The sequence below is a fragment of the Schistocerca americana genome, chromosome 9 (genome assembly GCF_021461395.2).
Source record: "Schistocerca americana isolate TAMUIC-IGC-003095 chromosome 9, iqSchAmer2.1, whole genome shotgun sequence".
NCBI classification, from domain to species: Eukaryota; Metazoa; Arthropoda; class Insecta; order Orthoptera; family Acrididae; genus Schistocerca; species Schistocerca americana.
Genome location: NC_060127.1, coordinates 88,330,067 through 88,354,062, shown reverse-complemented (window position 1 = coordinate 88,354,062; position 23,996 = coordinate 88,330,067). Strand labels below are relative to the sequence as shown.

Sequence of the window (23,996 nt, the reverse complement as noted above, 5' to 3'; positions counted from 1 at the left end):
TATTTTAGACTTGACCAATTTTAAAAAAAGACTGTACGTCAGATTTTACACTTCTATCTCTGTTTTTTAAAGTTTTAGATATGCATCACAGTTTCACTGTAGTGTACGCTGATGGTTCCAAACAAGGGACTTCCCTTGGTTGCTCTGTCACCTTCCTGGCAAGTATTCCGTGTTCTCAGCAGCACTCTGTGTCATCCTGAAGGCACTGGAGCAGATGCATTGTATTCAGGGCAAATGGTTTCTCATCTGCTCTGCCTTTAGTGTCTTACAATTGTTACAGAACCTGTACCCAGCTTAGGAGTTCATATGGCTGATAATGACCAACTGTATTTGCTCCAACAGCAGGGTAAGCAGAATTCACTCTGCTGGGTGACAGGTCATATAGGGATATGGGGAAATGAGCAGGCTGATCGAGCTGCCGAGGAGGCCTGCCGAGGACGGGATGTGCCACAGTGTCCTATTCCCTTGCAGGCTGTCATTTCTGCACCACACAGGAAGTTGTGGGATGAGGAATGGGTGGTGGTGACAGCCAGTAAGCTGTGGTGTGGGAAGTCAACAACCTGGCCATGGTGTTCCTCCTGGCAGCTACTCAGGCAGAATGAATTGCCCTCAAACATTGTAGAATTGGGCACTACCCTCACACACATAGCCTTTTACTCCAACAAGAGGATCCCCCATTTTGTGAAGCTTGTGGCATGCACATCTCTATTCACCATATTTTAACAGAACACATTTTATACCATGGTGCAAGAGCAGAAGGAAATATTAGTGAGGATCTGCCCTCTGTTTTAGCTGATGATGAGACAAGTGTGACTAAGGTTTTAAAGTTTTGTGATGTGTGTGGACTCTGGCCTAACATTGTAGGGTCGAGGTTTTAGTGTGTTGCCCAGTAGCTGGCTCCTCCTTTTTTCTTCTTGCAGTCAGCCAGCCACATACATTTGCTCTGTTGTTTTAACTCCTTATACCACTTTCATCCTGTTTAGTTAATCTTTTAATATTAACACAATACTTCGTTTCATGCTTCTGTGTGGTTACACACATAGTTTGCCAATTTTTGTTATCTTTGTTGTCTGTGCTGTTTTATCTTCCTGTTTTGTGTATTTTACCGACACTTCATCTCAATGTGTTTTTATGCGGGCACTGAAGACCTTGTTGTCGTGTGCCCACTACAAACATCTCCACTCATAACAATAAACATAAAAAGTAAGTCAGCTGTATGCGTGGGAGGAGGGCACAATACATACCCAGAGTTGTGACGAATTTACTGTACAATAACACACAGTAATATAACTGAGATTACAATACAACTTGAACCCACAACTGGCTACCGCCTGCTTAAGATTCAGGTTCATGTGTAATCAGAGTATTGTGGTACATAAGTATATCAGACCACCCTATATATTCTTGACAGTGGCAGTAGGTGTTGATCTGCAGTGTATGGGAACTGAAGGAAACTTCAGAAGCTGAGACCGCTAAAAAAGCAGTTTCGACAGAGCTGTGGTGTTATCATTGGATCTTCTAAATGATGAGCAGTAGTTGATTGGGAACGTGATTTACAATCATAACTTGATAAATTGTCTTGTAACACAACCTACAGAATTATAATGTACCTTATGCTTTAAAATATTACAACATAAGGTCCATCAAGAGCTGCAAGTCATTTCACTTTGAATATATACTTTCGACTGTCATTAAGATCACCACAAATTGTCATGAGAAATATAAAATGACTATATACAGAAAAAATATTACTGTATGATGCTGGTTTCAAGAGTCCATGTTTACCACGAGCTGGGCTACACAGAAGTGGTACAAACATAACAACAGCCACTTAACATCCACCAGCTGACACTGTGGTGGTTGACTGGATTATCATCTTGTATACAGCATAAATATATATAGGCATAATTGCACATAATTGTTAATTCATTATTAAGGACCGTTTTTAGTTACATTTATATATAATTCAGATTAGAGAACTCTAGAAATTTTATGTACAAGTAAAGTACGTAACCGATAAATTTTTATAGGATAAAAACATTTGACATGTATTACGTAATGAAGAAACTATTAGGCTCGTAGTATGTTAAACAGAGACAAGAACTTAAAAAGAAAGTTATCTCCAAGGGAGGATATTAGTAATACGATTAATCTGTGTCATCTTTGTCATTTATATCTCGATGCCCGCAATTGTTTCGATTTTCTCATCATAATGGCTAGACAATATATTTGATCTTTTTAATTTTTATCTGTTAAGAAATAGTGCTATACACACAACATTATATACAAATTGACATTATAAAACAGTAATATAACCTATTTAATGCAATTTTAACCATAGTAATAGGTTGTTCATCTGGATTGCATAGGTACGTCCAATGCCGGATTTACGTATAGGCCTACTAGGCAAGGGCCTAGGGGTGGCACCTTAATGGGAGGTGTCATTTTTTCCTCCATACTCATTTTAACCTTTTTACATTTTAAAATAAGTGCACTTACAGACGACAAAAATTTTTGATATGGTAGTTAAACAGCTAGCTAGTTTAAAAAAGACTTAAGAATCAAATTTGACAATAAAAGCTTGGAAATATACGTAGTTTACTTGGTGACTGAATGGAAATTTAACATTGGATTTCTGTCTGGTATCATCTTCATGATTGTTCAAAAAATTTAAGGTAAGCTGTCAGGATGGCAATTTACAATACAATGTTTGAAATCTTATTATTCCGAGAGTGTTGTGGGCTTCTGCTTAACCCTACCATATACTCCCTGTGAAAAAACCGAGATCCCTGAAAAGCTGTGATAAACTAATAAGCAGTTTCTTAAATACTGTAACATGTATGGGCCTTTGTATGTAAAACTCGACTCTACTTAAATTTCTTGTAGAAAGTACCAGGAAGTATCAAGTCAGCCCTCCACTACTGTAATTAATGTGGAAGGTCTGTGTTCGTCAATATCTGAGGTTTGATTTAGTGACACCCTTTAACAGAACATGTTGATACTGGAAATGTTTTACATTTTCAAACAGACGTTCATACGAAAAGAACATAAACAGAATATCTAATAATATGTGAAATACACTTCACAACAGTTTAAAAATTTTATTTGTTTGTTTACTTAGTTGCTTATTTTGGCGAAGAAAGAAGAAACCAACTTTCATTTGTCTCATTTATTGTGCTGTAGCCTGCATGATATCAAAGTTCTCACTCTGTGCAGTCGAATAGTACATGGCATTGCAAATTTTATATTATACTTGTTAACTAAGCTTTTTTTCATTGACGAAAGTTTATTTTTATTTTATGTTGCAAAAAGGGGCATTTGCGTGTACACATAACAGCAGTGTTCACACAAATGACAACACAAAACATCAACTACCAACATTACTTAAACTTTGTAGTCTGTCTTCTCTGCCCACAGAAACCGCTAAATTGTTATAAGAATAAGTGGGATAAGAGTCTATACAGCACACCTCAGTGCAAGATATTGCAAAAATTATTTGCTTTTTAAATTAGAGACGAATTCCAGCCGGCAGGTGTGCTTCTACAATGAAATTAAATTATTCTGCATTGTCGTTCTTTCATAGCACAGCTACGTTGAGTAATCCTGAGTTGGTAGGTTCATCACTTCGTGTTTAAATAAAAACTCTTTGTGCTTGTGTGCCGTGTTTAAAGTAAAAAGCTTTGTGCTCATGTGTAGTGTAGTACTGTATGATTGGAACTGGATACAGTTTTTCTTTCTTTCCTCTTACTATTTTTTTTTTCTTTTGTTTTGACTGTTGGTTGACTATTTTGTAAGTGCCTTAACATGAATAACAATGAAAAAAGCAAACGTGCAAAACTAAATGGGGTGGCATTTCGGAAATTATCGAAGGAAAGGTGAGAACGAGAAGCCAATGTTCTAAAAATTCTTGGCAGAGTAGATAAATTTTTCGCAAAAGATTGTTGCTGGTACGACTTCAAGCTCAAGTAGTGTGGATGATATGTCTGGCTCTGCAACTGCTATAAGAGAAGGAAATACAAACAAAACAAAAGTTAAAAATGAAGAAAAACAAATTCTTTCTGATTTCGAGTTTCACGAAAAGCTAAGTGTCGAGTCAGACATTACAAAAGGAAATAATCTCGTTAGTGTTTATCCTCCAGACTGGTGTGTCAATGAATCAACAGTCAACACTCTCTTGCAACATGGCACTAATCAAAATTGTAATGGTGATTTTTCTAATTCAAGAAAATCAATAGGCGATAAGGCCACTCATTTGAACAAAAATGTACATTATCGTAAACTTTTAAATGGTGAATCACCTTCGCTTGATTTTCTGGTATACTCCTGTAGCAGTAATGCTATTTTTTCTGCACCTAAACTGTTCAGTGGTAAGGCCGCGATTGCTACTAATGCTATTGCAGATTGGAAAAATATTTCTAATATTTCATCTCATCATGAGAAGTCACATGAACTCAAAAATTCTGTGTTATCACTCTTAACAATAAAAAAGTCACTTGGAACAATAGATAACCGTTTTGAGTCATATGCTGAAACAGAAAAAAAACGTACTGGTGCAGTGTGTTGAAAAGGGTGTTTGCAGTAGTGAAGAAGCTAACAAGTTGTGGACTTCCCCTACTGGACATGTTGAAAGATTCCATTCATTACATAATGGTCAATTTATAATGTCTCTTGAACTTATAGCCGAGTTCGATCCTTTTTTCACAGAGTACATTGAATGATATGAAATTCCAGGGAAGGGACATAAAAGTTGTCTTTCCTCAACTATCTGTGATGAAATAATAGAGCTTTTTTCTGAGCAAATAAACAGAATTATCATAAGTGAAATAAAATGGGCCAAATGTTTCTCTATAATAATAGATTCTACAGTGGACATTTCACATATTGATCAATTATCTTTCATATTAAGATATGTGAATGAGAGTGGTGAACCTCTTGAACATTTCCTTCCATTTTCACCAAACCCGGGACACAAGTACGAAAACTTAGCTGAGGCCGTACTAAAAGTCATGTCTACAAATTCCATTGATATTACTGACTGTAGAGGCCAGTCAAATGACAACGCAAGCTAGATGTCAGGAACTTACACTGGTTTGCAGGCACGCATTAAACAACGAAATCTGAAAGCGCATTATGTGCCTTTTGCAGCACATTCTTTGAATTTATTCAGCACCAGTACTGCAAGCTGTTGTCAGGAAGCTTGTTCATTTTTCAGTGTAGTGCAAAACCTTTATAATTTTTTCTCTGCTTCCACAGATAGTTGGGATAAACTTCTTTCTTTCATGAAACCAGGTAGCAAAACGGTAAAAAGTTATCAAAAACACATTGGTCAGCGACAGTGGGAGCGTGTGTGTCTATATGAAAATTGGGAGGGCGTTATCAATGCCCTCATACATATTGGCAATAATGTGTTTGAAAAACCACTTGTGTGAAATGAGGCTTCAGCTTTATTGAATCAGCTCAGCAGACTAGAAACAGTATTCATGATGATAGTTTGGAAGGAGATACTCCAGAGATTTAATAGTGTAAATCTGAAATTGTGTAAATATTGATACCTACTAAAATAGTGCATGAATTATATGAATCACATGTAGGATTTGTTGCATCTATTCATGGCATGTTGGACTAGTATGAAAATAAATCTATGGACATTTTGACTGAAATAGGCCATGAATGCACCTATAACAGATCATGAAAATGCAAACTTTATTATGATGAAGAAGTGGACTCTGAAGAAGTTTTTCTGACTGGAAGGGAAAAATTTAGAGTTGAAACATTTCTCCCAGTACTCGACAGTTTGTATGACAAATTAGTGAGAAGGAAGGAAAGCTATAGAACACTGTTAGACTCCTTCACAGTTTTCAGTAACCTTAAGAATAGTTAATCTGATAATATTGCTGAACGCGCAAAAAACTCCAAGCATTATATGACATAGATTCAGAGCCTTCCTTTCCTAGTGAATGTGTACATTTCGCATAACTTTTGAAATCTTCTGCAATTAGTGATATACCAGTCGAAATGAGTAAATTTTTACGAAAAGAGAGGTTACAGTCTGTATTCAGAATGTTGACATTGATCTTAGAATATTTCTATGTATTATGGCACTTACAAACTGTTCAGCAGAACACTCGTTTTCGGCTCTCAAAAGACTGAAATCGTAGCTGTGTTCTACATTGTCTGAGGAGTAATTGAATGCCTTGCCCATTATTCACATTGAAGCTGACCTCGTAAATGATAACCATGTGAATTATAAAGATATGATCAATGACTTTTCTGCCATCAAAGTCAGACGCAAACTTTGCAGACCGATGAGTTTGTCTATTTATTCATATTAGTTTTAAAAATTTTAGATTATGATGTGATTTTTATTGTAACTTAGAGCACATTCATTGGATTTACAAACTTTGCATTACCTGCTTATTTTATAAATGCCGATGGCAGAACGCGAAACTAAACCTCGTTTACGTGCAGACGTGACGGAAGGCTCCCGACAATACTAAACAATACCCGAATGACCCAGGCTGCTCAGCACTGTACAGTCAAGTCATACTGATACTGTAGTATATTACAACTGATGCGTATTCTTGGCGTCCACTGAAATCTATAGTTATGGCGGATATATACGTTATCGGAGAGCATCTAGCTGCACATACCCTAGTGCGTGTTAACTATTAGATTGGAAATGGAATTCCATGCTTCTTGACAGAGCATAGGGGAGATGTGGGAGACCTGCACTGCTGTACTGGGTAAGGTCCTAATGAAGGTTGTTTTCCGTTGCCTTCCTCTGACCGTAGTGGGGGATGAATGATGATGTTGAAGACGACACGATGACAGCCAGTCACCTCGGGGCAGGTGAAAATCCCTGACCTTCGAACCTGGGAACCCGTGCTTGGGAAGAAAGAATGCTACCGTGAGACCATGAGCTGCTGACAACTATTAGATTTAAAACAAATTTGATTTTTCCACACTAGTTTGTAAAATTATGTACGAGGGTAATCCCAAAAGTAAGGTCTCCTATTTTTTTATAAGTACATAGACGCGTTTATTTGTACAATGGCTTACATTAGTTTACAGCTTTAACATTTAGCTGTTTTTCGACATAATCACCATTTCTGCCAATGCATTTTTGTAGATGCTGTGGCAATTTTTGTATGCCCATGTCATACCAGCTTGCCGCCGTGCTGTTCAGAAAGTTATGAACCTCTTCGTTCACCTCGCCGTCGGAGCTGAATTGCTTTCCGGCCAAATGTTCTTTTAACCGAGGGAACAGGTGATAGTCACTGGGTGCCAAGTCAGAGCTATAACGGTGGGTGGGTCTTTATGTTCCACTGAAACTGTTGCAGGAGAGCAATGGTTTGCCGAGCGTTGCGTGGGCGAGCGTTATCATGGAAAATGTGTACACCCTTGCTCAACATCCTTCTCCTCCGGTTCTGAATTGCCCATTTGAGTTTTTTCAGAGTCTCACAGTACCTGTCAGCATTATATGTGGTCCCAACGATTCAGCTCCGACGAAGAAGTGAAAGAAGAGGTTCATAATTTTCTGAACAGCGTGGCGGGGAGCTGGTATGATATGGGCATTTAAAAACTCTCCACAGCATCTACAAAAAGACATTGACAGAAATGGTGATTATATCGAAAAATAACTAAATGTTCAATATGTGAACTGATGTAAACCATTGCGGAAAAAACAGGTCTACGTACTTATAAAAAAATAGGAGACCTTACTTTTGGGATTACCCTCGTAATAGCAAATCGAGCTCTGTGTTTGTTCACCTGTATTTAGTTATTAGTTTGTGCATCGAAATCTCTATTTCATTTTCATGTCTTACACTTTCCTATAGATTCATGTATTAATACCAAACATGTCTTTTTTTTCTGCTACACATTCAAGTTATTAGATCATAAAACTACAGCTTAATTTTAATTTTGAATGCATCCTTGTAAAAGTACATTTTATTTATAATGTATGACATGTTTGCTACAATTTTTAGATCGAAACACAACTTTTTTATTTTCATTTTCTACGGTTTCATGTAAAAGAACATATTAAAAGCAAATGTATAACAAAAATACATTGTCTTCTACACACTCTAAAGAATATCCGTGTTTTCATTTCTGTTGTCTTTCAACAGAAGAATGTGTTACCACAATGCAGTTTTTAGTTTGTAGTGACTAGACTGCTGATGCATCCTTCAGAACAACAAATAGCAGAGTAAAGAAACAGCTCACAGCGCTGCCACCCAAAATGGCAATTGTGAAGTGATCGGCTAATAGTTATTATTTGATCTCCCCCCTCACTGGGGGGGAGGGGGGGGGTGCACATATAATATGGTGTGTCTAGGAGCACAACATTTTTAAATCCCTCACTGCATACGTCACCCGATGTCTAGGTTGCTCAGTGCGGATGTGAGTTGAACAATAATTACCATGATCTATCTCATAAAAGTTAAAATGGTGTCTACTTGTAATTAGAATTTATAACATAAAACTAAGTAGGCTAGTTCATGGAAATACCTTACAATACAAATTATAAGAACAAAGTCATGCTTAAAACATAATACACTGTCCTTCATTGCAGAATTTCGGAGACTGTTTTATACATTAAATATGTCCAAATCAACAATTCAAAACTACTACAATATATTTTTTCAATAAATGTCAGGCCCAATACAAGTGTTACATGTCATTCAACAGCAATTTAAATTGAGACACATACAACTGCAATTTCCATTGACATCTTACATACATGATAAACCATGTACAAATTATGGCCACACACACACACACACACACACACACACACACACACACACACACACACGTGCAAACGCAACTTGCACACACATCTGCAGTCTCGGACAACTGAAACCACACTGTAGTGCTGAAAGCTATAATTATGTGAACATTTTTGTTGTGCCTGTTGCGACTCAACATCTCCGCTATTGGTGAGTGGCAACTTTCCTTTTTGATACACATGTATCATGTGTACAAGATCAAGAGAATGTATTAATGACTTCGTGGCACATTATATAGGCATTAAGTGCATACCATAAGACATACCATCCAAACAGATCCAAGGCTGACTTCAAATGCCAGGGCAAGGCTTATGCAAACATATGTGTATAGTAATTTTACATTTGACATGGCAATTTGTAGTGATCTTTATGATGCTGGAAAGTGTATACACAGTGTGAAGCAGCTTGGAACTCTGAGGGACAATATGTTGTAATCTTTTAAAGCATTAAGTTATGTATGTTATAATTCCATAGGTTATGTTAAAAGACAATTTATCGAGTTATGATATGATGATTGTAAAATATATTTCCTGTCAATTTCTGCTCATACTCTTGCAAATCTGATAGTTATGGCATAGCTATGATGAAACTCAGTATTCAGTTAAATGCTTTTTAGAGATCTTGGCTTGTGATGTTTACTTCAGTTGCCAAATCGTACTGTTGACAGAGCTCCAAACAATGAATGTGCTCATATTCACAACCAAACATCTTTCAGCCCCTCTGGTGAACAAGTGTTCATATCTTATATCTCAGAGAGTGTCTCTTCAGGCCCATGTTTATATGACTGGATGCAGGATCAAAATGGTGTCCGTTATTTCAGATTATAAATAGTAATGGGTACAATAGTGAAAACAGTGGGGACACAGATGAGCCAAGACATTGTGACTGCTGTCCACCATGAGATAGTGGTGACTGGAGGTTCTGTGGGCAAGTGACATAGTAAGGAAAGTATATAAGCATAGGAGAGACAAATGAGAAATTATTCTAGTGACAGTCATGGCTGAAATCAAGAAATTTACTGACATCAGTGTCTTCAACAAAGAGCACATAGTTATTGCCGAGTACCTTGAAATCAGCATCTTAGAAATGGTGAAGCTAGTTAGCTGTTCATGCGCTGCTGTTGTGAGTGTCACTGGAAAGTAAATGAAAGAAGGTTAAGCCATGAGTAGGCAAGAATACTTAAGATGTCTCTGCCTGATTACAGTAAATGTACAGAGGTTTGTCCACTTCATAAGGTTGGATAGGAGGCGAGCTGCGGCAGATCTGAAAACGGAGTATGGTACTGCAGCGGGCAGAAGTGTTTTGGAGCTTACCGCTTAGCGCACAGTGTCAAAAGTGGGGCTGTGCGGCAAACGACCACTATGTGTTCCCATTTTGACCCAAAACATCATCGATTATTATCACTACGGATCAAGGATCTTTGAGATTATACTGTGGATCAGTGTAAGTGTCACCTGGTCAGATGAATCACACTGTCACGTGCAAGCTCCATGATCACAAACCAACGGCCTGTAATCGATGGGAATGGGATAACTTGTGCTTGGACATTAGATGCCATATACCTGGAGGAACTTAGCAATGCCTGCTACGGAGAATTATTACTACATTGCTTTCCAAACCCAGACCAGAATACTGTTAATCACTTGTTTTGGCTCATTAGAGTAGTAGTAATGAACCTTACAAGGAGAACAGTGGACATAATTTTTTGTGTTCACTGACTTAGATTAAAATACCCATTGTCACAAGAGCTGACCTGTGCGTGTGATGCAGTTTTAGCTTAAATATTAAATAAAATGAGGAAATATTCAGTAACATCATTGTAGATAATGGACCATAGTGAACGGGTACTAGGTAGCTCAGTAGACAGGCAGAAAGTCTGTGTGCAGAGGGTATGGGGAAGTGACTACACTATTAGAAACAATTATCTCAGTCACTGTGATGTGCGCTGAAAGAACAATCAGTACCTGTATGTTTTAAAGACAAGGTTAATAATCTCAGAAAGTAACAACCTACAAATCAGGAAAAGGTTTCTGGAAGCATACATGTTGAAATGTGGTGGCATTGTATGACTGTGAGACTTGGACTTGATGACTGGGGACAGGAAAAGACTGAATTCTTTTGAGATATGATATTAAAGGCACTTCTTGGAAATGTGGTGGTCTGCTGAATGGTTAAGAGTTGGAAGGAAAAGGAGTTTATGGAAGGCTATTGTAGAAAGAAGAGTTCAGATTAGTGGCCAAGTGTTGACATATGAAGAACTCCTAAAGACAATAAATCGGGCATCTGTCAAAGGTGGAACAACTACAGGAAGGCCATGACTGAAGTACAGATCAAATTACAAAAGATATTGGCTGTAACGTTTACACAGAAATAAAAAAGAAAGTAGAAATATATTAGTACTGGAGATTTGCTGTTAATAGATCCTTGGCTTGATGAATGAAGGAGGAAATTGCATGTAATACCCGTATGTAAAGCCGTTCTGATATTCATTCTTTATTTCCTGAGCCTATCAGCTGTTGGCAGTAAAAGGTATTATCTTGTAGAGCATGGGAAAATTAGTAACCAGCTTCGAAGTTCATATTAAGGCTGTAAGGGACCTTCCATTTGATTTCACCTCTGGTTCCAGTAGTGTTGAGACATTTTGTACCAAATGTAAATTTTTAGTTCTTGAACATTAAATACTTCAAAAATCGAATCAGATAATGGCAGTAGTGTTAAGAAATGTAAAATTTTGCAATTCACAAAAAAAGACAGGGTCCCATGATTAGAATATCTGTGAGTCACAGATTGAATTGGTGAACCTGTACAAATACCTGGATGTAACACTTTGTAGGAATATGAAAGAACACACAGGCTAAGTTGAAGCAGATGTCAGACTTCTGTTCATTAGTAGCATGCTGGGGCAATGCAGGCAACATGGGAAGTTGCTTACATAACAGTCATACAGTCCATCTTCCAGTGTTGTTAAAGTGTGTGAGACACACATGCAGTTGGACCTACAGCAGGGCTTATTGGATGTACACAGGGTTGGGCAGAACAAATGGTCACATATTTTTGAACCATGGGTGAGCATCACAGAGATACTGAACCAACTAAAATGCCAAATGCTTGGAAATATATGCACACTATCCCGAGAAAGTCTGTTTAGTAAATTTCAGAACTTGAATATAAAAAAACTTCAGAATTGGAAACAGGTAAAGACAGTAGCATACTTCAATCCTGCACGTATCTCTGATGGAGGGACTGCAAAGACAAGCTTAGACTAATTACAGTGTGCACAGAGGCATTCAAGTAATTATTTGTCCCATGGTCCATACATGAATGGAATGTGAAAATGCCCTAATAACGAGTACAGTAGGATGTATCCTCCTCAGTGGTTTACAGAGTATGGCTGTAGATACGTCTTTTGCCAGTGTTGTATCCTGGGCAGTCAAAGGAGGTTGTGGCCATAGAGGAATGGCATCTGTTGTTGACAAATCGTCTGAGGTGTGTGTGACGGAGAAGAGTATTAGAGATGTGGAAACTGGAAATATCCAAAAAGTGACTTTCAGGTGACAATTAGAAGCCAAACAGTCTTTAAAACCTCTCTTTAAGTGCAATCTTTAAAGTCTTACACACTTATTTGGTGTCGGAGATGGTCCGCATGTATCAACCACTCCTGTGCATGAACTAGTCATAATGAAACCTAAGAGAAGTGTGATGTGAAATTACTTCAGTGAAAAAATATTCAGTGTACAAAATATGTGAGAAATGCTATTCAAAAACAGGCAGTGGAACTGTATATTGGAAAGGCCATTTAAAGTGATTACATACTTCTGAATATGAACAGCACAGGAATACATATATGAAAGAAGTGTTATTTCACCCATCCTCCTGGTGCCACAAGAATCTGGGAAAGATGTAACTTTCCATGGAAGTTTTGATGAGAAATACAAAGTGTGACTCTATGAACCATAGACCGAAAGAAACACAGGTTATTCTGTGAAATCACTGACCTTTGTAACATCCCATTCAATCTCATGCTTTAACATTTACTGCAGTCTGTTACATAAATGACTGACCTTTGAGACATCCCATTCAATCATATGCTTAACATTTACTGCATTCTGTTACATCAAACTATCTGTTACGTAGGCACCATTTCAATTTATTTTCTACACTCATTTTATGTTAGAGCATTCAATGATTAATTCCAATTATAATGTTGAGTATTAATAAGAATATGACTTCCTTTATATAAACGAATCTGCCTCACTGTATTTTTATTCAGAAATGATAATTATGAGTATCACCTCTCACTTTGGTTCCAATAAAGCCATCTCCATTACATCTATAGTGTGTATAGTTCCCAGAGGACAGTTGGATAATATAATTTTGATATTGTGTCAACCCAGGGGGGGGGGGGGGGGGGGGGGCTGACGACACCTGAAAGTTGTATTATTCAAGAATCAAGTTAGGGAAGATGGCAAGCAGTTCTTTTTATTACTATAACCGGTTCCGACAGATCTATGCTCTCATCATCAAATCTTGTAACATTATTATTTGTAAATGTTTGTTACAATACTGAAAGTCACATAGTGATGTTGCCTCAAATAAAATATGAAAGGAACACCAGCTTGTCATGGTGTCAAGCCATTGGTGTATGCTGTGACATCAGTAACCTGTTGTATGTTTTAATTGTACATTACTTTATTTGTGATAAGCTCATGTACCCTGCCATGTTTTATTTGATCCAACATCAATATGTGCCTTTCAGTATTGTAACAAGCATGTGCAACTAATATTTAAAGATCAGAATTTGACAGTGTAGATCTGTCGAAACTGGTCATAGTAATAAAATTAATTGCTAGAGATCTTAGCTAACTTGATATTTCAAGAATAATACAATTGGATAATATGAACTTAGTCATGGTAATAATAAATGAATGGCATTACTAATTTAAATATTTTCAATTTTTCTGGACGACAGTTAATATCTACCATAAGTGAGCTTCCAAAAAATAGTATAATTTTGCTATAAGTCAGGCAGAAGTATTCCACTGTAGACAAAGATATGATTGAACAGAAAGAAGGCAGTTAAGTGATGACCCTTTGTGAATACCCCACTCCTCTGTATTCTGACTCTAGTTGCAGACAGCATATGATCTAAATCCAGACATTCAACTGGTATCTTTTAAATTTCACCTGCTGGGTTGATTAAACTGTGAGCAAATCATTAAGGAAATTCTCCTCTACCATTCTCCATAAGGAGTTGGACAAATGTGCAACCCCATTTGAATAAGCCTCACTCATATTTCATGTTGAGGGGCAGGCCGCACAGCCTTACACGGAGCTCTACTGTACCTGACAATTTGAAAATTTTTAAGGGTACTCTTAATTAAAAAGTGTGAAGTTTCAAATGAAGAAAATGTGGAAAATCTGGGAGTAAGCATTAGCATATGCTATTTAATCAGCAAGTGAAATAGTCCCTGGTATAAATTTACGTGTACTGAAGAGAACTCCAATAGAAGTTCCCAGAATTGAATTGATAGGTAATAAAGTGTACCAGTTTAGAACATTTCTAGAATATCTATCCTTAATTCACATGGTAGGCATGTAAATGCTTCCTGATCCACCTTAAGTTGGCGTGCATAAACATAATGAAATGATAATAAATAAATCCTGCCGTTATATAATCAAACTAAATACAAATTCAAATTTCACATATCGAGAATGTTCCATGTCTGAATGACTATAAACCTGCCTAATGGCCTTCAAAAGATGAGTCCAAAACTTGAGTGACTGTTTCTATCACTGAAGCCAGCAGTAAATTTGACATAGCCCAAAACACAGGAAACATGTCTGTCAGTTGAAGCTGTGCAGCCTTGTGTTGTATAACATTTCATCCCTCTCACAGATGGACCAGTGCTGAGTGCTCCTGGCCAGAGTGATTCCCGATGATGACTGACCGGAAGTGTACTTGCACTCAGTGTCTCATGGCCTGGGTAGGCATGTAGCCCACAATTTCTCTCCAACTTTTCACAAATATAACTCAAATGATGTGTTCTTTGATGCTAGTCTCTCTCCAGCCATTTAGATCTACAAGTCACATGCAGTGTTGAAACAACAGGTCCTCAGCAGTCAGGAGGCCTAGGTCAGTTGCAGAGTCTGATAGAAAGAAGAAGGTTCTGCTGCTAGGTAGTTCGCACTGTAGAGGCGTGGGCTAGCAGTTGCAGGAAGTGTTGGGGAGTGAGTACCAGGTTACCAGCGTTGTGAAGCCTAGTGTAGGGTTGGCTCAGGTGTCTGACAGTATAGGGGAATTATGTAGGAATTTTATGAAGGAGGATCAGGTGGTGTCTGTGATACAGTATCCACAGTCAACGTCTACCTTCAGGAGTTGTGGGAACGGGGGTGATGCAAAACTTTTTCTGGTGTGTGTATTTAAAAAAATATGTTATCTAGTATGTTGCATTGCAAACCAAAAATTTCCTATTTTTAATGAGCTGCACCTTTTCAAATAGCTAATTCATTTGCTGGTCAACTTCTAAATCCATTACCATTTTACAAATGTACTAATGACTGTTCCATAATGATAACAACATTTTGCAGGTCCAAGTACAAATTAATGCATAAGAGTGGTGTATCTTATTAGAGTTACGTTACATAACAATATGTATTCTTACTGAAAATACATACTGTTATTGAATACATTTAAAGTAAGGTGAAACAATTCTTGCTTGATCACTGCTTCTATTCTGTCTCTGAATTTCTGAAACATCATAATAAGTAAACCTGATTTAGCAAATATTGTTAATCATATCTTTTCTATCATCTGTTTCACTTGATATTATAATTTATAGTAGGAATGCTGAGGTAGAGTGCAAATAATTTTGGAGTGAAGAAGACCACTCACTGAAAATTGTAAGCATTGAATTGTGAACAGGAGTGCATGGCCACCTCCCCCCCTACGATACACACACACACACACACACACACACACACACACACACACACACACACACACACACACATACACACTTATTCACGTTTCCACATCACCCTCATCCTGCACTGCTGTCCACTGTTGTGAAACCCGTGCATCACATACACACATACATAGCCTGTGCATTTTCCCCACCTCCCTCCCACATTCCTAACCAGAGAACTGGCTGCCTCTCTATATGTATGCCCTACCCCCCCCCCCCCCTGCCTACCCCACCACACAACCCACCCCACCCCAGTCCACCTGCTGAAATGCAATCCTGGCATTGTATGTTTCAAGCACAGAATTGTGTGTAAGGGGGGGGGGGGGGGGGCGGTTAGCAGGCATGGGTATGGGCAGGATTTATTCTGAAAGCTAGCTAGTTTTCTCTCTCTTTTTTTTGTGTGTGCCTGTTGTCAATTCATCAGTTCAAAGCTGCTTTTCAGCGAGTAATCTCCTGTGCTCGGAAAGTATTTATTTTGTTATTTACTTTCATTGTGGTGGTCATGTATTCTCATTTAATAACTACATTAATTATACTGCAAGTACAAACAATACTCTACAAATAGTTTACTGGATGAAATACATTTATAGAATGAGTGGTGAACAAGCGTGTCTTTTCATTTTGATTGGAATTTCTGATAAGATGCCATTTTTGTGTCCTGTATCTAAAGGCAGCTTAAAAAAAAAAAGCATCAAGTTTGTAGAGGGAAAAAAACCAAATCACGCATGTATAGAACAATTAAGACTGGCTTAATTGTCAATTTCCATCCAAGAATTATAAATTTGTGGAAGCTTCAGTCAAATAAAACAAAAAACAAAATTCTCCTTTGAATACAGGCTAGAATTCCCCATTCATAGATCTAGAACTTTTTGCCTACTTTCTTGTAATGTACACTTCATTTGCTGTTTGTTCTTTGTAATTTGTCTTCAATTATATTTTTCTTACAGGAGAAGGTTCCAGAAAAACAGGAAAGTTCTGCCAATAATGAAGCTGAAATCAGTCAAGAGCCAGTAAGTAACATTAATATGAGCAATTATGTTTGTTAACTTTTGGAGAATATTTCAGAAACAATAAGTAATTTTGTCAAGAAAGGCGAAAGACTAGATTACCTGGTATCTGCAGCTCTTTAGTTATCCAAACATGTTTCATCAGTAACTTTCAGCCAACTTCAGTGTGTTTGAAGCTTTATTTTTTAAAATGTGGCACAATTTTCTCTAGTTCTCTGTGTGACTATTTTAAGACAAAAAGCCATAATACCTTTTAAGTGGTTGTCACATTTAAGTACCTTACTTAAGTCTTAAGTCAACAGGGTTGCATTTTGTACTTTTTATGGCCAGTGGTTCATTTTTTGTGTTGTTTAGAAAATGGTTTAACCTTTTTTTGTGATGTGACCACTATTTGATTTCAACAGTCTGCATTGACAATTTACTTTAGTCCACTCTCGGAGCTTTCGTGGCAGAGAGTGAAGTCACATTAGCAACTGCTGCCATAACCGTTGCACTTGTAACTGTATGTGGCACGTGAGACAAATCACACGACCTACTGCTCTGATGGAATTGGAAACATTTGGTGTTGGATCCAGATTAAATCTTTGCACTGAAATTTGTCTAAATAATGATCACTGGCCTGTATTTCTTGCAAGGCATGATTTAACTTGTCGTTACTACAAAGCAATAATTAAAATCCCTTCAGCTAAGTGACCACTCGTAAGATTCCAATATCTGACCGCTGGACTGGAATATGCATACTGTTAACAGTTCAGTATACTTGCTCCATCTGGCTTCTCAAAAAAATCTGAAAAAATCTCCTCAACAACAAAATAGGAATACGGTTCAAAACACTGGGTCAAAACACACACTCCCAAGATATCCATGTAAACAAATGAAATTTATTTTTTCGAGTTAAGTCTTGCCGAGTCTGCTTTGCTCAGTGGACTCTGCCTCCAGGCAGCTAATGGCTCCACACTCTAAGGTGCCTCTTCTTTTCAGTACCTGCATGCTCGCCACAAGGGCCAACATACCTAGAATAACTGGAAAAAGGTACACAAAATTGCACTCGTGCACATGTTCAAGCACTTCAGATTCTTGTAGTCTTCCCATATATGCAAAATAACTGTGTTGAGCAGAAAGAATTATTAACTCTGTATTTTTTAAAATACCACCTCGACTCTACAGAGTCCATAACTTGCCAACTCAGCTGTGTGAGAGCTGCCAGTGGACTTCTTCAATTTAGTGAACTCCCAGTCACTCGACAAAACTAATGCAGCTTTAAGGTCGTTCAGCTAATCATAATCATGAGCTGTAATATAGACATTTCCATGTTTTTTTTTTTTTTTTTTTTTTTTTGCAAGCACTAAAAGAACTTTGTGCCAGGGTCTTCAGATGTTTCCTATTGAATGGGTGTTGGTAACTCCCAGCCATTATGGGAAATCACAAACTAGCCGTGCAGGCCCCAGCACAAACCATTTATGAGAATTAGGGAATGATCAGTGTGCCATCTGCAGGCTGGAGGAAACCTTCACCCGGATAGTGGCTCTGGTGTGCGTACACACAGTAGCCATCTGAAAGCACAAAAATGAGGGCAAGAAGTTCTGTGTTACACACCTCTTGTAAACCTGACATTGTCAGTTAATAAAATCCAGGATGGATGAAACGGATCGGCACCACACATTTGGAAGTCATTTATGGGACTGTAATCTGCCATGGCAATCTTCTGGCTTTACAACCTGGAAGTACTGAAGATGATACAGACACAGAAATTGTTTAGTATGTACCACTCAGAGAAGGTAATGACTGATGTGTTGTGTGTTCTGTTGCTGCTAATCATCACACAGTGATCCAAGATTTTTGTCCACTAAGTGTGGCGCACACTCCTCCATCTCAGGTGTGCAAAAAGAGTGAGGCCATCCACTATTTACTATTTGGGGTGCCAGTGAGCTTCTGACCAGAAGAAAATTGAGGATTTTCTGTAATAGCATGTTGGTTTGTTTTCCAACATACTAATATTTTTCAGTGTAAAGGGTGTGGGCCCGTAGGCTGCTTTCTTTTGCTGAGCCATAGAAAAAAATCATCTCCTTCTATGTACATAGCATGAAAGCTATCGTATGTTGGTTGTGAGGGTACCTTGCACCACTTCTTGACATTTTCTTTCCTGAGCCACTTGCAAATAGATAGAGGAAGAAAAGACGTGACTGTATATCTCCATGTGAGCCCGAATTTCTCTCGTCTTCATGGTCCTTCTGTAAAATGAAAGGTGGTCGCAGTATAATTGTTCTCCAATCATCTTCAAATACCATTCCTCTACTTCTTCTCGGCAGTGTTCCTTGAAAAGAATTTTGCCTTCCCTCTTGGGATTCTCCTTTAAGTTCCCAAAGTAACTTCCTATTATAATTCCAAATTATTCACAGAACTTGAATTCGACGATCTCTTCGTATCACCCTAGTTGTGCATGGATTGAACCTACTGGTAACAAATCTAACAGCCGGCCTTTGAAATACTCCGATGTCTTTGTTTAATCTAACCTGGTGGAGATTCCAAACTCTTGATCAGTACTCAAGAATCGGTCACACTAGTGTTGTATATGTTGTCTCCTTTACAGACGAACCACACTTCCCAAAAATTCTCCCGATAAACTGAAGTCGACAATTCCCCTTCGCTGCTACCTCATGACATGCTCATTCCATTTCTTATCGCTCTGCAACGTTATGCCTAGATATTTAATTGAAGTGGCTGCATCAAGCATCACACTACAATTGCTGTATTTGAACATTTCAGTGTTGTTTTCCCTACTCACTGTATTAACTTACATTTTTGTACATGTAGAACTAGCTGCCATTCATCAAATCAACTAGACATTTTGTCTTAGTTATCTTGTATCACCTAACAGTCACTCAACGAAAACACCATTCCATACTCCACAGCATCATCAGCTAAAAGCCGCAGATTGCTTCTCATCCCATCCATCAGTGATGATATTCTTCATTCTGATGAGCACTTGAGATGTTGAGGACAACATATTGGGTTCTATTATTTAAGAAATCTTCAAGCTACTCACTTATCTGGGAACCTGTCTGTGTACCTTTGTTAACAGTCTGCAGCGGGGTACCATGTGAAATGCGTTTTGGAAATCAAGTAATATGGAATCTGCCTGTTACCTTTCATTTGTGGTTGCAAGATGATATGTGCAGGGTGTATACGACCCGGGACAACTGGGAGATCCGGGAAAAACCCGGGAATTTTTTCATCTGGGAGAAAGTGGGAAAAACCCGGAATTTTTTAGAATTCCGGGAAGTTTTTATTGTTTTTGTTTTCAGTTAAATTTTGTTATTTTGACCGGCAAGAACCGATACTCTAACAAAGGATATTACTGTATACCGCTATGTCAGAATAATACTGCCACAATAAAACATGAACGAGAGAAAAAACGAAAATAAAACTTAAATTGCAAAGGAAATGCACCATATATAGCAACAAAACACAGTGCTCATACAAGCGTCTGCCAACAGCAAAATGTGTCAAAGGTTTTAGGAAGACTATGCAATGTTCCGTAACAACAAATTGCCTCCGGTGAGCGTGGCCTCACAACTGTTTACATTAGATTCGTTTTAGCAGTTACGAGCAGGATCATGCCTTCTCCCGCTTCTGGCTACAGAAATGTGGCTGTTGGCTTTGTAAGTAGTCGCAGCAAGCAGCTAGATGCTACCGGGAAAAATTCTACTGGGTTGCTCAAGCCGACAGATTCTTGCATGCGCAGCAGGCCCAGTTGTAGGAGGGGAGTGGGGGGGGGGGGGCAGATTCATGCTATTGAGGGAAAAAACCTTGTTTCACAAGCGACTAGCATCCAGTGCACGTTAGTCTATCGATTTTTCATATGACTTTGAAACGCATCCCTGTCGGTTTTTGAACACATTCTAAGTTGATTTCTGAATGAATCGTAAGTTGATTTGTGAATGCGTGCATAGTGTACATGATGTCTCTGTCAGGGGAATCCTCATTGCATGTAGAAACAAACTTTCCTACAGAGAAAAGGGGCTATACGAGCTGAGTAGAGTAAGGCCGAACGGATGAATGCCAACCGCTATCTGATTGTGTGGCTGATTGGGTTTGCGAATGATGAGCATTGTTATAATTACTATCTAAATCCATAGATTCAGACTACAGGAGTGGAAATAAACGAATAACAGGTAAGAAAGATTACGTATTACCTTCTCGGAGTATCTAAGAAAATGAAATTTTGCCAGAAAATTTTTGGCCAGATTGCTGTACTAGTAAGGGCCAGTTGTACAGTCCCCGACCAGCAGCCGGTTTAAATTCTATTCTGGAAGAAGCACGGAAAATGCGTTGTACGAACATGTAGCAAGGCCTAACCGGAGAATAATCGTGGGATAACTAAACCGGTGATTCTGGCAGAGTTAGTGGTGTTGACCTGCGAATAAGCTTTGTCATTGACAGGAACAGCTACAGAATTAATGATAATGAGACTGTTTGTTAGAACGAGGAAGGAGAAGAAACAGGGACATCACATAAATTATGGAACAATATGACGATTCCAAGTTTGTCTAAAAATTTCGTACTACTACTTTTTGCTCTCATACTTGAGAAACTGGAGTGTATGAATGAAGTGTGAAACTATTTCCTAATGTAAGGCTTTTTGCTTGTAGTAGGCCTAATAGGCATTTGATATTGGTACTTTGTGAATTATATTCTGTCGTTACAAAAAAGACCGTTTGTGCCAAAACAGCCTCATTTATTTGGTGTGTATTACAATTGTTGCAGTATTAGAAAGGGCTATTTTGTTTTATCTAGCAGAGAGTGACAAAATAGACGTAATCAGATCAGGAAACCACACCAGCCTTGGGTACTATTTGCATTAACAGCTTTTTCAGTATTAGACAACGACATTTTGACTTTTCATGTAGCAGAACATTTTACGAACTTTGATGAGGTAATAGATTCTTTCGCAGAAAGGAAAGCATGCCATATAAAGCTGCATCAAGATTAGAGAGAAAAAACTTCTAGGAGCTAAGGATTGAATAAATGTGTATTGTCTTGCTTGTCTCATGTCTTTACTGGGTTTATGTATCCTATATTTAATTTTATGTCACACAAAGCAGCAAGTTGTTAGCTGATAGGGAATAAAGAGTGCAAATTTTCTGAAGAGTTCTTTTATTTATTTATTTATTTTTATTTATTTATTTATTTATTTTTTTTTTTTTTTTTTGTATAGCGCGACAGCATATCAAACCGGCCAATTGTAAGCAGGAGAGGCTCCACAGGACATTTTAATTTTCACTGTCCTGAATATGGTTTGATGACATCCATTACAAAATATACACGTTTCAATTCCACAGAGCAAAGTCCAGTGACGTGCAATAGAAGAATGCTGTGTGAGGAGGCGAGGCACTGCCCTTTGGCACACTTACGACCAAATAACATGTCTTACATTTCCTCGAACACACATGTTTTATGCATCAGACTTTCAGAAAGATGTGCACTACAAAATGAACATATTTTTGAAAATTAGATTTTTTTAAAAATCAAACGCTCGAGGGAGTGGCGGGGTATTGCACCGGTTTGGAAATATCGTAGATCTGGGGCTGATGAGCAGAGCAGCCTGAGTTACAGTGGGGTAGCGGGTAGTCTCCACGTGACCCGTGTTTACATTTAGTAATTTTGCTGTTTCCTCTTCTTTTACTGCTCTCACGTCAAATGAAAACAAAACAGATTTCTGATTTCCACCTTTCTGACAGTCAAGCATTAATTGCATTGCAGAACAATGAAGTTATTTTTGTCAGTTTGCTAAAGAAATTTTCTTTCTAATTCCACACACTGTTCGTTGCATTTCAAGTGCACATTTTCAACTTCTAGCACGTACGGCATTTTGCCATAACAAAGAACCAAACATGAGATTACACAGTACTGGTACTCCAAGAAAATTTACATCCCGAAAACCACATTGAACAGCTTAATATCAGGTCATGGCCTACTTAACTGGAAATATGGACATACAAATGTGCACTTTAAATGTGCACATTTTAGTATGGGTCTCGAAATTCCGATGCTCCTGGAGTATCCTCTGATGTCTTGTTTCTTCTATGACATAATGTACGATCTTTTAATGTTTTACACGTATGAACATACGGGCTCCCTACGACATCATAGCTGCGTAAGCGCAGTGACGCCTGTCATCTGGCACTCTCTGGCAACGGAAACGAATCTATTTCTAACAGGTCACCGGAAAATATTCTGTATGGTGGTTTGAAAAGTGTTACCATCAAAGTACCATTCTGGCAGTTACAATGAAGCTATGTGCAATAATGTACGATGAATTTCTTAAATCACAGAGCATTTGACTCCCATTTAAAAATCAACTCTTTGATGACAAGCCATTTAGATGAATTTTGAGCCCAGAAGATCAGACATTTAAATTGTTATTAAAAATTTTATGATCACACTTGTGTGATATATCTTAAATTGCAATACACACATAAAAGACCAACATTGTATGTGAAAGCTTAGATTCTCTTGCAGCGCATTAATCTTACAGGCCAATATTATATGTGAAAGCCTTGCATTTCATGTAGAAACACTATATATATATTAATTTAAATCATCAACTTTTTCTGTTTGTGCGTTCGCACTACTTAACAGTGATGGTGCTATTGGCTGACTACATCACATGTCCTAAGCTCTGAATTCCCGCTGTCATCGGCTGGTGAGATCACATGACATGAGCTATGAATGGCTTTCAAAATCGCATCACAATCTCGATTGCAATGCTTCGGAAAGTAACATGCGGTGTTAGGTGGTATTCGAATTTATACTTTCGTAATACAAAAATATGCAGCGTACATGTTGCTGCACATCAAAGATCTTTCCAAAACGTGTTTTTTTCACTGTGTTTAGTTTTATAAAGTGCTGGGAAATTCTACTCCCGTGTATAAAACCATAATCATTCAAGGACTTATACAGTTCTGAGAGAAAATATACCGTCACTTAACAGGGAAAAAGTATGTTTTCACCTGGGAGAAAGTGTATTTTTAACCGGGAAATCCAGGAGAAATCCAGGAATTTTTTTTCCTTGTCCACATATACACCCTGCATGTGAGAAAAGGGCAAGCTCAGCTAAGCAGAAGCAATGCTTTCTAAATCCATGCTGATTTGTGGACATAAGATTATCTGCCTCAAAGAAATTGTGTATATTCCAGAATATAATATACTAAAAGAATTTAACAGCAAAC

The 23,996-nt window shown here is 38.0% G+C and overlaps 1 protein-coding gene across 2 annotated transcripts in view; it reads left to right on the top strand.

Moving 5' to 3' along the window:
- Nucleotides 1-23,996, top strand: part of LOC124550988 — a 276,903-nt gene that overhangs the window by 43,543 nt on the left and 209,364 nt on the right. For both annotated transcript variants that reach the window (XM_047125816.1, XM_047125815.1), the window contains one exon: nt 16,705-16,767. In XM_047125816.1, the coding sequence (XP_046981772.1) occupies nt 16,705-16,767 (63 nt within the window). The remainder of the gene's footprint in view (nt 1-16,704; nt 16,768-23,996) is intronic.